The sequence below is a fragment of the Suillus plorans genome (genome assembly GCF_016647745.1).
Source record: "Suillus plorans strain S12 chromosome Unknown HD556scaffold_11, whole genome shotgun sequence".
In the NCBI taxonomy this organism is placed as follows: Eukaryota; Fungi; Basidiomycota; class Agaricomycetes; order Boletales; family Suillaceae; genus Suillus; species Suillus plorans.
In genome coordinates, this window is record NW_024537395.1 from 430168 (window position 1) to 444919 (window position 14752).

Below are 14752 nucleotides of genomic sequence, written 5' to 3' on the forward strand. Positions count from 1 at the left end.
CTAATATAGCCCTTCCAGAACGTGGCATTCAGGAGTGCGTGTGACTCAGAAGTGTGTGCGCCTATGGATGTGGTATAAGTTTCTCGTTATCTTTCACATTCCTTCGCGTTCCTTGCGTTGTATCAGATAGGTCTATCTTCCAGGATTTAATACTCACTCATCCGCTGGCCAGAAAATGTAGGTAACCATGATAAGAGTACCATTGGACGAATCACTAGCTTATCATCTGATTTATAGGAATACCACTATGTTCGCCCAAATCTTGGGCGCCCCTGGCGTCCATCTTTTATCCTGCAACGAAGTCGCTGATTGCGAATGCTTTTAGTTCCGAGGATTATAATCTTACAAGTCGAATATTAACCCTCAAAGGACCATGTGTGTCTCGACCATATACAGAGGTGAACCAATGCAATCTCAGAGATAGTGGGAAACTAGTAGGTTAGGTTCGTCTCGTGCAGCAATTTGTTTATTTGTGTACTTCAGGTAGCAGTCAAGTCGTACAAATCCATGTCTGGCGATTCACGCGAGAATCACTCGGAAGTCAGTATACTCACTACTGGCATATGGCTTAGAGACTCAATGTGATTGCTTTCATCATCAAGAAAATTCATCCGGAATTACAGTTGCTGTCATCAAACCTTCTTCATCACGTCAACATAGTTCCATTCCTGGGCTTTAAGAAGGACAAACCGTTCCATTCTCTGGTCATGCCGTGGATGCCAGACGGCACTCTCACGTCGTTCATTCGTACTCATAAAGCAGTCCTTGAAACAGCTGCCAAGGCAACTCTTGTGAGTTGTTTTCAGATGGTGGAGTCGTACTCTAAGACCCTCCTTTTCAGTTGCACGACATTTCCTCTGGCCTTGAATACCGTACGTTGTCTTTTAAGTTATGAAACAACTGAAGCGAGCGGCCAGGTGCAAAAGTTCATCTACACTTTGTGGTTCACGGAAACCTAGAGAGCGTAGGATTTTCATTATCGTGGTTTGGGAACATATACTCAATCTTCCTTGCAGGACAACGTACTCATTACTGAGCGACATAGTGCTTGTATTTCTGGCTTCCGCCAGTCAGTGAGACTTTCCTCAAGGGATGCCACATGCCCTCAGTCCCAGATGCCGCCTAAGCCCGCAATTCAGTTCGCTGGTCCAGAATGGTTCGTTCCGAAAGACGATCCAATATCCCAACATCTCCCCAAGACTCTTTTTAAAAGCGACACATACTCCTTCGGCTGTATCATGTTTTATGTAAGACTGAATACCGTCTTCCATCATTGAGCTAAGAACTTCTTCCTCCAGGTTTTCACAATACGCATGCCTTGGCATGATGCAACATCCGGAGAAATCTCTAATCAGCTCCGGAAGCGCGTGACACCATCGCGACCTAAGGGTTCGATAGTCGACGATAAGCAATGGGCGCTTATAGAACCATGTTTGTCACTTCTTCCACAAAAACGACTATCCATATTGGATGTCTTGGAAACGATCAAGAAATACCTCGTATCTATTGGCACTCCCGACCTCACTGGACAGATCGAAAAGCGGGGTAATCATCCTGTTAGTAGCGGAGGCTATGGATCTGTCTATGAAGCCATCTGGAAGAGAAAGACTGGGGGTCGAGTCGAGGTTACTTGTTTACATTGGCATATGTCACCGACCTGATGAAAAATAGGTTGCCGTTAAGGTTATGCATGTCGAGGCTCCACGGATAGATGAAGTGAAGAAGGTAGTCGCCAAAGTCTACTGACAGATATTCATGTGCTGAACTGTTGGTTCACAGATTTTGAAGCGTGAACTTGCGGCTTGGAGAAGGCTATCTCACACAAACATAGTTTCGTTGTTGGGTACTACGACAGGCTTCGGTCATCTCGAAGGCATGGTCTCCCCGTGGATGAAGAATGGATCACTCCATGTGTACTTGAGTAAAAGGAATGACGTACCTTTATCAAAGCGTCTTCTTTGGGTGCGCTTTCCTCTTCTTCTAAATGATCTCTGGCTACATTTAGCAGATGGATGACATCGCCGAAGGGCTGAAATATCGTATGTCTGAGTTCCCGCTGAACTTTAGAGATGTCTGAAACACCGACAGTCCATAAGCACCCTGTAGTTCACGGAGACCTCACACCAGTAAGCCTCATCTGTCTATCCGGGAAGTTTTGATAATTTTTTTTTTTCAAGTCCAATGTTCTGATCGACGACGACGAAAGGGCCGTACTGACTGATTTTGGCCTCTCCATTATATTAGGCGGCTTTACTAATTTGTCGGTCACATACAATGACGTAAAGATAGGGACACTGGCCTGGGCAGCCCCAGAGCTATTCCCCGACTCCCCCGACAGTAGGCGACAGTAGGGGACAGAATTCAAGCCTACCAAGCGACGTGTACTCTTTCGCATGCCTAATATATCTGGTACGAGACCCGCCGTTAGTCTTGCTTTGGTTCTCATTTTCCTCAGATTTTTACCGGATCCCACTTGTGGAATACGACAATGCCCAACGCCGGGATGAACACTATGCTTCGTGTAAGGAAAGGCGAAAGACCTCCTAGACCAGACGCTATTAGTGATACACGGTATTGGAGCCTCATTGAGGAGTGTTGGGATCAAAAGCCAAGTTCACGTCCAAAGATCAGCGATGTCTTGCTGCGGTTGCGAAATATAACTCCTGTACAAAGATGATGACCAGAGTTCCTATGCGATATTTCCCAATACTTTCATCTGTATCATGTACTCCTGCGATAGATCTGATGAATTTACAGACGAATGTTTAACATACATAGAGAAGTCGTGGCAATATTCCACCACTCAACAGTGTGACCCATAACATCAAAAGTACATCAAAAGTCTGAACACATGTTGATCAGATCAGTGGATTGCTGCATTGTTTCGTTACGAAAAAAAACACTGTGCACACGCTCGTGTACTAAATTCCAATGCTATCGCAGCAGCTGCGCAACCCTTTTCTCATCGAGCTGCTCTGGATACACACTGTAGTGATATATTCCTTCATTCATCAAAATGGAGTCTTGATCGGACACAGGATAAGGGCTGTTGAATCTACCAACAGTACTGGTAAGATCCGATGCAAGGAAGATAGATGATAACATGCAGGTGACACCTCCGAGGACGAAACATTTCTGAGATATTAGCCGCGGCGCACCTGTGTGTAGCACGATGAAGACCTACAAATTCCCTAGTCGTGATTTGAATAGTGAATACAACAAACAGCGCCTGCGGACTTGCGAGTAAACTTGAATTTCAAATTATGTAATATCAGACTAAGGCTTTGAAATGATTTTGAGGCCGCTGGCGATCGAGAAACTCGCGGAACGCATCGCTGTTACATAAATTTGAGTGGCTGTACATTACTAAGGTTTTTTAGCTAATGTAAATTCAAGTGAACGCACACCTCTTGAGACTTCACCATCATCCGGTCGACAAGGTGTAGCGATGAGTGGACGGTAACTTGATAAAATTCCTGATCCTTATATCCGCATGCAAAATCGCTTTCGCCCGACACATCATGGCTGTGATTCCCTGTTTCCCGTATGCCCGCATGGACAAAAAGGATGAGCCTAGAGCACCAATAACAACAAAACCGGCGGTGGCAAACATGCTTGATAGCGCGGGATGCGATCACGTCATGACCGGCACCATGGATCTGCATGCCAGTCAAATGCAAGGATTTTTTGACATTTCAGTAGGCAACCTTTTCTCAGAGCCTTTGATGGTATCGTACATCAAGAGGCACATCGATGAATGGCAAAATGATATTGGCGTCAGTCCAGATGTCGGTGGAGACAAGAGGTCCGTGTCATTTTGTTTTATTGACGCCAGTTTCACTGCTCGGCTGTGGATAGGATCACTGCAATGGCAGACAAACTTAGCATTGAATTCGCCCTTATACACCGGAAACGTGATGGGAATCTCAAAATACCTCGGAGCTCATGGAGTTTCTGGTAGGAGATGTTCGAGGTAAGGAGTCTTATAGTCTGCCCGCGACTTTATTGACGATTACCCCGGTTATTTTGGTGGATGATATGATAGATACTAGCCACATGCTCATACTCGCTGCTCGGACGCTCCATGAGACAGGCGCCAAAACGATTCACGTTCTTATTTTGCATGGTGCGTGTCGTGTAGAATGGAATTGCCAATCGCCTGATGACCATCCCTGAAGGACTCTTCACAGAAGCCCACATGGCGTCTTTGAGCAGCCTTCCTATAGAGCGGCTCGTGGTAAGTCGTTCATGGCTTTCGTTGTGCTGCTAATGTGCATCGTAGATAATCTGGCTGCGACGCGTTTGCATCTGCTTTCTCCAGTCATCTTCATCACAACCATTCTCATACTGATCCCTCGGATGACATGCAGCCCTCGACACAACACATCATCCACGTCTTCCGCACAGCAGATCCTATCCCGACGGGCATCTGTACCAGTGTTGCCTTGTCTTGTGGCATCACAGGCTATATCACGGAGACACTGCCATTCGGGCAAGGTCATCCGCTACGTTACCTTCATTCACCTTGGGTGGTCTGTCGATATACGGACGCACTCGACTCGACTGTTCAAATCGTTGATGGGTTGTTGAGTGAGGACTGAACTCAGGAAGGGCAGGACGGACACTTCGATGGAAACCGTAGATTATAGTAAGACTTATCGGCAGGTGACTTGAATCATACGGCATGCAACCACCATCATCAATGCAGATTGCTGAGGGTCTGAGATATTCATTAATTTGATTGCAAATCGTTCACATCCCCTCAAATGCGAGCCACGAAGTTATCATTTCAAATGAAGTCACATGTCGTGCCGTATCCGATGCAGTCAGACAGGTGAATGAGTTGTCTAGACGCTGTATTCACCAGAAATAAGGGGTCCAGAGAATATACACAATATATTCCATACACAAAACCAAGTGATTAATTAGACGTGTCATAAATTGATTGTGCAACCCCAAACCTGTCGCGACGAAGACATAAGTAGAAACAACAACAAAATAGTATCTACCAGTACATGGAGATAGAGGATAAACCAAAGCGAAAATATCTAACCGTCCCCGGCGGAGGACATGCAAGCAACACGCAGCAAAAAACAAAACATTGTCTTTTACCTAACAGGCTAGTGCATTGCACTTTCCTGTTCGCCAGGGGGGCGACTTTGACGGAGTTTTCTCATGTACCGTGCCCGGCATCTCAAACGATTAGACGCCTAGTGGTAAGCTGGGTCACGACTCAACTAAATTATCAGGTGAACTATAAGACAGACCTTCTCAGCGACTTGGCTAACAGTTCTGAACAAGGAACTTCAGGGCGCTATGCAACGCTTATGCTATGGTCTTGGACCGGAGGCGATGCGCCCTACGTAGATGCCAAAACACATATAGGCCAATAGAGATGATTGCTACGCACATAAATATCAATGTTTGGTGTCGCATCAGAAGACCCTGGTAGTTGATGCGTGCTATCGGGCTAAGCTGGACGTAAGGTGTCAAATTGGATGGAGAAGTGAGGCATACCACGCTAGTGTTGGCGTGCCACGGACCCTTTCGTGCGTTGTTACCGGCGGGATGGATACTTGCGTTAGTCTGTCGCAACCCTTATTTAGCACAAGAAAGGGCCATTGATGTGTTGCGTACATCGTGTAGCAAGTGACCAGCTGTAGACGTTCACAGTTACGGTTCTAGCTCGCTGTCCGTAACCTGGTGAACATGAGCGTGTCAATGATCGCCTTGGGGGATATTTTAACTTAGAGGCTTACATTGATATCTCTAAACAGCGCCTGAAGATCCCAGATATACACATTCTTGTCGATACCACTAGTGGCGAGCACTCTGTTGTTTCTTGCGAAAGCCATGCACCTCAAGCTCTGAGAATGATCCAAAGGCCGGCCAACTGACTTGTTGGTTTGTGGATTCCATAGGGAGATGGTATTATCGAGAGAGCCGGTCGCTGATAAAAGCTCGTCTTGAGACAAGACAATGGCACAGATAGGACCAGTACGTTCGCCTAGACGGGCCCTTGGGTATTAGCTACCTGTACAACTCCATCAATACAGCCCAGGAGAATTCTATCATATGAGGTCCGTACGATGGACCTGCTGCGATAAATGATATGCTTCTACAGAGTGGAGCGCCTCTTTTGTCCTGACGTCCCGAAAGGTGACCGTGTTGTTGTATCCGCTCGTTGCAAGTGTTCCACCATCAGATGAATAGCGTACTGCATATACATGCGAGTGGCTAGTTCTGATAGGATATCCCGCGATATTGCCTTGGTTGGTATCCCAGATAATCGCTGTTCCGTCTTCAGACCCGCAGACGATGTGCAATTCATCCGGACTGCAGCAGATCCATGTCGAGTCCAGGCTGTGCTTCGAGGGAAAATGCCATACAGCACCTACCAGCAAATTCAAATCAACTATTTTTGTTTCTTGTCCATTCTGCCACCTACATACGTACGGATTTCAGAAATGATTAGAAGCAAATTTAGGATTGCCTTAGCGAATGGAAACATAGAACATACTGACGTGACGGCGCGGGCGCCGATCAGAGAACCTGTGAGAAGAAGGTATCGTCATATATCGTAATATATAGGAAAGGTTTTCGTCACATTGGAATATAACGTGATATAAAGCAATATATGACTATGTAAAAGCACTATAATCAGCATAATCCCCAGCAAGAACTCACCGGTTTACTACTGATGCGCCACAGTATGTAATTCGGAGACAAGTTATAACCGACTCCGATTCAGCCGCGGCCAATGTCGTAGTTTGTAAGTCGCTCCACCTTGCCCCATGAGGTTTTTCTCGATAACTTGTTCGTGAAGCGAATAAACCCCAGCGAGGGGCTTAGCGCTTAGCCCCAGTGAAAATCGACAAGAAAGAGGTAGATAGGTAGCAATAGACGTCTAAGCACAAATTGAGATAGATACAAATCTAAGAAATTCGAGACGGCAAGCTTATGTAATCATGATATGAACGCGCAGCAACACAGCATTGTGCACCCGAAGCTGGCGGTATCTCGTGCTTAAATACACTGTACAGAAATCGTGAACAAGGTTCCTGTTGATGAAGCTCCGCCCCATTCTATGTGATTAATTGATTGATGGTGACCCTACCCGTGCAAGACAAGTGATATTCCAATAAATATACCCCCCCGGCGAGAATGACTGAGAATTTGTAAATCCGACAGAATTCACTGCAGAAAAAGTCAGTAGCAAATCTGCCATTAACACCGAACTTCGACAGAAATTCACCAACGCTAGATTATCGTAGCAGCACGAGAGCCCTGACTGGCCTATCAAAGGATCAGTTTGTATACATACTGCCGTTCCTGGGGACAATTATCAAAATCGAGAACGCGGGGGTGTATGCTCGTGAGCTTGTTCACAAACATAGTATTGCCAGGCTGCAATGAAAGTCATGAGAAAATGAGGGGAAAGAGAGTAGGGATCCGCACGGGTATACCCTGGGGTGTCAGGGACCTGACCCGCACCCGCACCCGGCAAAAACCCGTACCCGCTCTGACGGGTACGGGTTTTCGGCGGGTACAACAAGCTCAGACCCGTACCCGCACCCGTGCAGGGTTTACCCGCGGGTACCATAGGTATCACCACCAGTGCTTAGCACATATGTCCAGCACACGTCAGCGAATGCTGACGTGACTCGAACATATGTGGATGGCACAAGAAGGAGGAGTGGAGGCACGGCGCGAATGACGGACGCGTCGAAATAGACGCTGATGTCGTGGCAGGTGGTGTGTCGCATACGATCAAAGTCGAAGGTGAGCGTGTCGAAATGGGAGATGGTGGTGTGGTGGCGCGAGAGTGTGATGTGTCAGGCGTCGCGTCCTCATTGCAGAAAATGGGGGCAGAGTCAGGACGGCGACTTACTGACAAGATCATTCCTTCCTCCTCTCGTTCCGCCTCTTTTCCTTCTCTCTTCGTCCTGGTGTCTTCCGTGTGCATTCGAGCCACGCCAGCATTCGCTGGCGTGGTCTGAGCGTGTACGCTTGATGCTGGCGAGTCAGTGTGTTGCGTAGGTGTTGGCGTCGTAGATGGGATGGTGGTGTTGGTGTCGTGGATGGTGGTGTTGGTGTCGTGGATGGTGGCATTGGCGTCGAGGATGGTGGCGTCGGCGTCGTGGATGGTGGCGTTGGCGTCGTGGATGGTGGCATTGGCGTGAAAGCTGGTGGTGGTGCGAGTGCTGGGCGCACAAAGATAGGCGCTGGCGACGTGACACATATGACGTCGTTGTTGTTGCTGGGGGTAGAGTCTTCAATGTGAGTACTCACTTTCAGCGTGCCCAAAGTCTCGTCTCCTCGAGTTCCTCTTTCCTCCTTCATCTCTATACCATCCCTTCTCCCTTCCTCGATTCTCTTGTCCTTTCGTCTTCGCGTGTCGTCCGCGTGTGTTTGCATCGCGTCAACACTTGTTGACGCGTTTCGGGCGCGCGCGCTGTGAACGTGGAGTTGGTGGACTTGGGAAGGCGCGTTAGGTGCCGGTGTTGGTGGTGGTGCCGGTTGTAGCGTGCACGCGGGAAGTATGGCGTCCGCTATTACTGATGCAGGAGGTGCTACCATTTATGGAAGGCACGGGTATAGCTGGGGTACGGGTAAGAGCGCGGGTCTTAGAATCCCGACCCGTACCCGTACCCCAGTAGTACCCATACCCGTGACCCGCGCGGGTTACCCGTACCCGTGCAGATCCCTAAAAGAGAGAGAGAGTACCAACACACCGAAGCAGCAGGCAAAACGGGGAGTAGGACGAAAGGGAGACGAGTAGAAGGGCGGAAGGGAAGCATTGAAGTGAGTGAGGAAGTGTGGTCCTACTATGTGAGAAACCATGTGAGACTACAGACTGAGAGAAAGTAAATAAGTTCTAGCGGACTTTTTCTCTACTCCGAGGCGTCAGGAAGAGCATGTAGTTATCTGTAGTTTAGAGTAGATGTTTTAGAGTAGAATATTTGATAAAAAGGCTGAATTCATTGTAACTACTTCGTACAATATATATACTGTTAAACGGTTAATACTATGCGTCCGATCCGAAACATATGAAAACGGACTTGTCTGTTCTCCGTGCTGTGCTTACTAATCGACACCGCTCCGGCTATTCCCGGGTAAGTCGGTGTTCCCTACATTATTCATCTATGTATGTATTACTAATCCTTTTACTCCTGTGCTCGTACAGTCATCATGTACGACTGAGTCCAACACTCCCCCTCGAGCACAGTCCACCTTCATCTTCCCTCTCAATTCCCTAAACCGTGGTGCCGGCAGTGCTTTCGTAAAAGCGTCCGCAACGTTTTCGAGCGTCGGACAATATTGGAGTTGGATGGTGCCGTTTTCGACAAGGTCGCGGATGTAATGATACCTTATGTCAATATGCTTGGTGCGTGCGCGGAATTTGTTGTTTGATGCTAACGCTATTGCTCCTTGGTTGTCGCAGTAGGTGGGGATACATTCATCCATCGGCTCGTATAGCTCACTGATGAGACTTTTTAGATATAGGATTTCGCGCGCTACCGACGTCAGCGCAATATATTCCGCTTCGGCGGTTGATAAAGCAACTAGCGACTGCTTTCGCGCGCTCCACGCTACTGGAGATCCGTGCAACAGGACGATATAGCCCGATATTGAGTGTCGATGGGGCTGACTCGCCCAATCAGCGTCTACAAACGCTTCTAAACCTTGATTTGTGGTTCCTAGGGTAAGTTTTGAATTCTTTGTCCCCTTTAGATAGCGTATGACTCGTTTAGCAGCTTCCCAGTGCGCACTAGCTGGCTCTCGCATGAACTGCGAGAGTATCGAAACAGCGAAGGCTATATCCGGACGTGTGCTCGTCGCAGCATACATTAGCGATCCAATGGCCTGTTGATACGGTACGTGTTGTTCGGGTATTTCAGGTTTGGTGTCTGGTGAATGGTCTGATGACTCTTTCGTTAGAACTACTCCAGTTTCCATTGGTGTTTGCGACGTTGTCGCATCCTTCATCCTGAATTTCTCGACTATAGTGTCGATGTATGCTTCTTGCGACAACATTATGGTCCGCGCCTTTCGGTCCCTTTCAACCTTTAGTCCTAGGAGCCAGGTAAGCTCTCCTAGGTCCGAAATCTCAAAACGTTTACAAAGCTGATCTTTGAACTTTTGGATGTGCTTTAGGTGTTTTGATGTGACGGCCATGTCGTCGACGGAAACGGTGATAACGGTATGTTCTTCTTCGGCTTGTCGATAGTATACGGCTTGGTCGACTTGAGAGCGCGTGAAGTCGTTACTGAGGAAAAATTCTTCTAGCTCCTCGGACCATTCAAAACCGGCCTGCTTTAGGCCATATAAGCTACGCAATAGCTTTAATACCTTTCCTTCGTCTCCTTCGTTCAAGTATCCTGGCGGCGCGCGCATATATATGTCGTCGTTGAGCTTGGCATTGAGGTAAGCACTTTTAACATCGACTTGATGTATTTCCCAGTTGTGCTTAGCTGCCATCGTTAGGACAGTACGAATTGTCGTCATACTTGAGGTAGGTGCGAACGTTTCTTGATAGTCTACGCCGTACTCTTGGCGCTGACCATTTGCGACAAGTCTCGCACGCAGCTTTACCTTCTCGCCATTTGGTCCACGCTTTGTCGCTAGGACAAAATGGCAAGGTATTATATTCGCGCCTTTAGGTGGGTCCACAATTTCCCATGTCTTGAGTTTCTCTAATTGACCAATCTCATAGTCTATGGCTTGTTGCCATTCCTCTGCGTCTGGTCCATTTAACGCTTCTCTAAGCGTCGGTTCCTTCTCTGCGGCTGCCATGGCCATATATGGAAAAGAATTCGATTGAGTGTTGTCCGGTGAGTTTTCCATTGCTATGGTTGCTCTTTCTCCTTCATTTAACGCTTTGTAGTATCCTGCAGGGGGTCGTACTCTCGTGGTTCTGGGCGTTATTGGGTCTGGAAGTTGCTGTGTACTCTGGGGTGGCGTTTTGGGAGGTTGGCTTGGTGTTTGTGGGACTTGGGATGTTGCGACGGGCTGGACGATATTCGGTATGTTGATCTGTTCTTCCTGGTTATACTCCCCCTCGTCCAGTATGTCGTTACGAACGATGACGTCCGGCGGGACAAAGCTAACATTGCGTTCAACAGATACTCTTCTCTTCTTCGGCCAGTATACTCGGTAAGCTTTACTTTCCTCGTCTATTCCCACAAATTGACCTTCTTCTGCTCTAGCTTCGAGCTTTCCTCCATCTGGTGAGTGCACATAGAGTCGTGCGCCGAATTCCCGTGCGTTTACTAAACTTGGTTTTGCTTTGTGTAGCAATTCATAGGACGTGTATCCTGGGATCGCCCTCGAAGGTAGGCGATTTTTGAGCCATGTTGTGTAATTGACGGCTTCGGCCCATAAAAACTTTGGTAGGTCCTTTGCGAGTAGCATGGCTCGCGCGTGTTCGACTAATGTTCGATTTAGTCTTTCGGCTACACCATTCTGCTGTGGGGAATCATGCACGGTGAGTTGTCTCTTTATTCCTTTTTCCTTCAGATATTCATCAAACTCCTTGCTTAGGTACTCTCCTCCTCGATCCGACCGTACTTTGCGCAGACGCGCATTATATTGTCGGCTTACATAAGCCTCGTATTCCTTGAATGCGGTAAGTGCGTCGCTCTTTCTCTTCAGGAATGTTACCCTCGTTTCCCGACTAAAATCATCTGTAAAGGTGATATAATACAGGCATCCGTTTATCGTTTCGGTTTGTGCCGGACCCCATAGATCTGTATGGACGAGGTCCCCATATGCGGATGATCTGGTCTTTGACTCGTTTGGAAATGGTTGTCGAGTGGCTTTGGCCTTTGCGCACGTTTCGCAAAAGGTAGGGTTTGAACTTTCATCTAACGTTATACCTCTGATCATGCCCTTCTTTATAGCATTTGTGATCGCTTCGTGGGATACATGTCCCAATGCTCGGTGTAATTCATCGATGGTATGTTTCGTTATTGCTGAGTTTGCGCTATGGGTCACTGATGCCGCGATTCGATATAGTCCTTCTATTTGAGGAATTTCGGCTATGGGTCTTCGCTCTGGTGCTGGGGTCAATATCCTGCACATGTTATCTTCGAGGTGTAATGCGAAACCGGCGGTAGCGATTCTGTTGGCCGATATTAACGTGAATGCCATCTTTGGCGTATATAGGGTGTCTTTGAGAGTCACAGTGGTCTTCTTTGTTCCCAAAGGTAGGTCTATCTTTATATCCCCTTTTCCTATGGCGCTGATGGTAGAACCGTCTGCAGTGTGCACATCTTGTGCTTCAATGGAGGTGAATGTTATGAACTTCGAGCGGTCGGGGCAGAAATGGGACGTTGCGCCCGAATCGATAATGGCTCCTTGTCTCTCGGCAGGTATGTTGATCCTTTTTGCCACATTTGCTAGATCTGACGTGACAAAAGCATAATCATTTGCTCTTTCGATCTTGTCTGCCGCATTAGCCGTTTGTCTTGGCGCCTTTCCACCTTGCCTTGGTCCCTGACCTTCTTTCCCTCCTCCAGGTCTCCAACAATCGGTTTTGTAATGACCCTTCCTCTCGCAGTTGAAACACGTAACATCCTTGCTTGCGGTGCTTGTATGATTCCTTTTCGTACTGTCCTTGGCCGAGAATGCGCTGTTGCCTCCTGTTAAGGTCGTACTCTCGTAGGATCGGATCCGAAGGACTTCGGCCTCAGCTCGTACGCTGTGCCCCTTTCCCAAGTACTGTCCCTTATTTCAGAGACTAACGATAACGCGTCCGAAGGTCCGGACGGGTCTCGTAGTTATATCTGGATGACTTCCGGATATCGGAAACACGTATAAGACTAATCCGGACGGATCCGGACTAGAAACAAACAGAGTATAGACTATCCGAAGATAGAGGCGGAGACGTAGACTATCGGAATCGATCCGAAGTCTCAGAGATCGACAAGAGTTGTTTAGACTCAAGTCCGGAGGACAGAAAGAGGACAAACTAAGATGATATTCGAACTGAGGTACTACAGGAAATATACACGGGTTTATATACTAAGAGGATAACGGAAGGATCAATAAGCAAAGGTCCGAGGCTATGTACGAAGCATATGCAAAGCTTATCAAACGCGAGTCGGAAATGAAGCATAGGATAACGGATCAGTAATCATACCGGTAATAAGTATAACCGAGACACCGGGAAGAGGAAATACCGAATAGGCTGTGTTTAACGTTATATGAACAGGAAATGAATTAAGAAGCTTATCGGATATCGGACCGGACGCGGATCTATGCATCGGACCGGACCGGATCTAAGGGTCCGAAGTCCGGAAGAGAAGCGTGGATATATGGGATATGACACCTCCTTTCTTTGAGGTCTTTGGGTTTGCTAGTTGTCTGTGCTCGTACTCTTCAGAGACGACACTGACTAGCTCGTATGGGGTGAGTGGTTGCTTTGTGATTCGGGCTGTCGCATTGATTGACGATAACAGGGGTCTGTAAGATTCTGGCAGAGATCCCATTATAATTGCGTAGAAGTCCTTTTCTTCTATGCTCGCCCCCATGCCTGCTAGCGTTTCGCGGATGCGAAACATGTCCCCAAAGTGAGTCTTCACATCACCTCCTTCCTCACATCTTGATTCTTGCAACTTCCGGCGCAGATCTATTTGAACTAATTCTGTCTTGCCTTCGTGTATTGTCCGAATTTCGGACCATATCTTCGAGGCGTTGCCAAGGTGCTGGACGCGCAACAATAGCTGATCCGAGATCGTGCTAAATAAGTGTTGCTTTGCGAGTGAGTCCTTCTGTAGATATTCATCTATCTTCTCTTCAAGTTCTTCTACTTCTGTTTCAGTTGCTACCGTGCCATCAGCCTTTTCGTACTTTCCAGCCGAGTTGGTCTTGTATGGGGTAGGTTCTTTGATTCGACCATCAAGGTATCGCATCAATCCTCGTGCGCGGATCACTGTTAACGCTCTTTCCTTGTAGGTTATCCAATTCGAGCTATCGTCGGCAAGTTTGGGGATGGTGTACAATGAGGAGCTGCTGTGGTGCGTGTTATCCATGATTGTCGGAGCAGGGCTCATAACCTGTAGTTATCTGTAGTTTAGAGTAGATGTTTTAGAGTAGAATATTTGATAAAAAGGCTGAATTCATTGTAACTACTTCGTACAATATATATACTGTTAAACGGTTAATACTATGCGTCCGATCCGAAACATATGAAAACGGACTTGTCTGTTCTCCGTGCTGTGCTTACTAATCGACACCGCTCCGGCTATTCCCGGGTAAGTCGGTGTTCCCTACATTATTCATCTATGTATGTATTACTAATCCTTTTACTCCTGTGCTCGTACAGTCATCATGTACGACTGAGTCCAACAGAGCAGATATCCGACGAATCGGCGATGTCAATCAGCCAAATATTAAATAGTCTGATTTTCAGATCAACCAAAAGGCATTGCATTCGACCTTTGTATTATCGCGTGGTTAGAGGTGGAGTTGAGAGAATTAACATTCATAGAACTGCTGCAGCAACTAATTTTGATAGTGATATGAGTAGACGAAGTAGTAAGATTGGGAGAGGAGAAATAAGAGACTTCACCAAGCGCAAGAGCCGGGGTCTGGGCCGAGCACAAGATGATCTGGAAAAAGCCGAGATTTGAAGCCTAGGATCAAGCTTGCAGATCTCCGATCAACCGGTGCGTGATTCGCAAATGCGGATAAGCGCAGAGAAGAAGTGAGGAATGCATCATGCGAAGCACACACGAGACCTGCAAAG

General features: G+C 47.4%; 4 protein-coding genes across 4 annotated transcripts; 3 read left to right on the forward strand and 1 right to left on the reverse strand.

The window, feature by feature from the left end:
- Window positions 1–55: 55 nt before the first annotated feature.
- Window positions 56–2543, forward strand: HD556DRAFT_123592 (kinase-like domain-containing protein). Its single transcript, XM_041297784.1, has 16 exons — window positions 56–177; window positions 238–249; window positions 326–434; window positions 484–540; window positions 603–791; window positions 842–872; window positions 927–964; window positions 1017–1156; window positions 1214–1247; window positions 1299–1625; window positions 1672–1725; window positions 1780–1962; window positions 2009–2039; window positions 2089–2126; window positions 2178–2409; window positions 2456–2543. Coding segments are annotated over exons 1-15 (1419 nt in total). The 5' UTR covers window positions 56–175; the 3' UTR covers window positions 2352–2409; window positions 2456–2543.
- HD556DRAFT_1217738 (uncharacterized protein) lies at window positions 2513–2662 on the forward strand (the record flags this gene model as incomplete). The annotated part of the gene is made up of 1 exon (XM_041296726.1): window positions 2513–2662. A coding segment is annotated over one exon (150 nt), but the record flags the coding sequence as incomplete, so codon positions are not given.
- An 859-nt stretch (window positions 2663–3521) lies between these two features.
- Window positions 3522–4601, forward strand: HD556DRAFT_1305576 (phosphoribosyltransferase-like protein; the record flags this gene model as incomplete). Its single annotated transcript, XM_041299801.1, has 5 exons — window positions 3522–3805; window positions 3859–3957; window positions 4053–4126; window positions 4179–4237; window positions 4371–4601. The coding sequence occupies 5 exons, from the start codon at window positions 3522–3524 to the stop codon at window positions 4599–4601; spliced, it is 747 nt and encodes a 248-aa protein (XP_041163749.1).
- Window positions 4602–6071: 1470 nt separating this feature from the next.
- HD556DRAFT_1305577 (uncharacterized protein) lies at window positions 6072–8801 on the reverse strand (the record flags this gene model as incomplete). Its single annotated transcript, XM_041299802.1, has 10 exons — window positions 6072–6368; window positions 6399–6444; window positions 6525–6552; window positions 6787–6907; window positions 7152–7197; window positions 7325–7407; window positions 7892–8260; window positions 8293–8558; window positions 8647–8707; window positions 8736–8801. The coding sequence occupies 10 exons, from the start codon at window positions 8799–8801 to the stop codon at window positions 6072–6074; spliced, it is 1383 nt and encodes a 460-aa protein (XP_041163750.1).
- Window positions 8802–14752: the final 5951 nt, after the last annotated feature.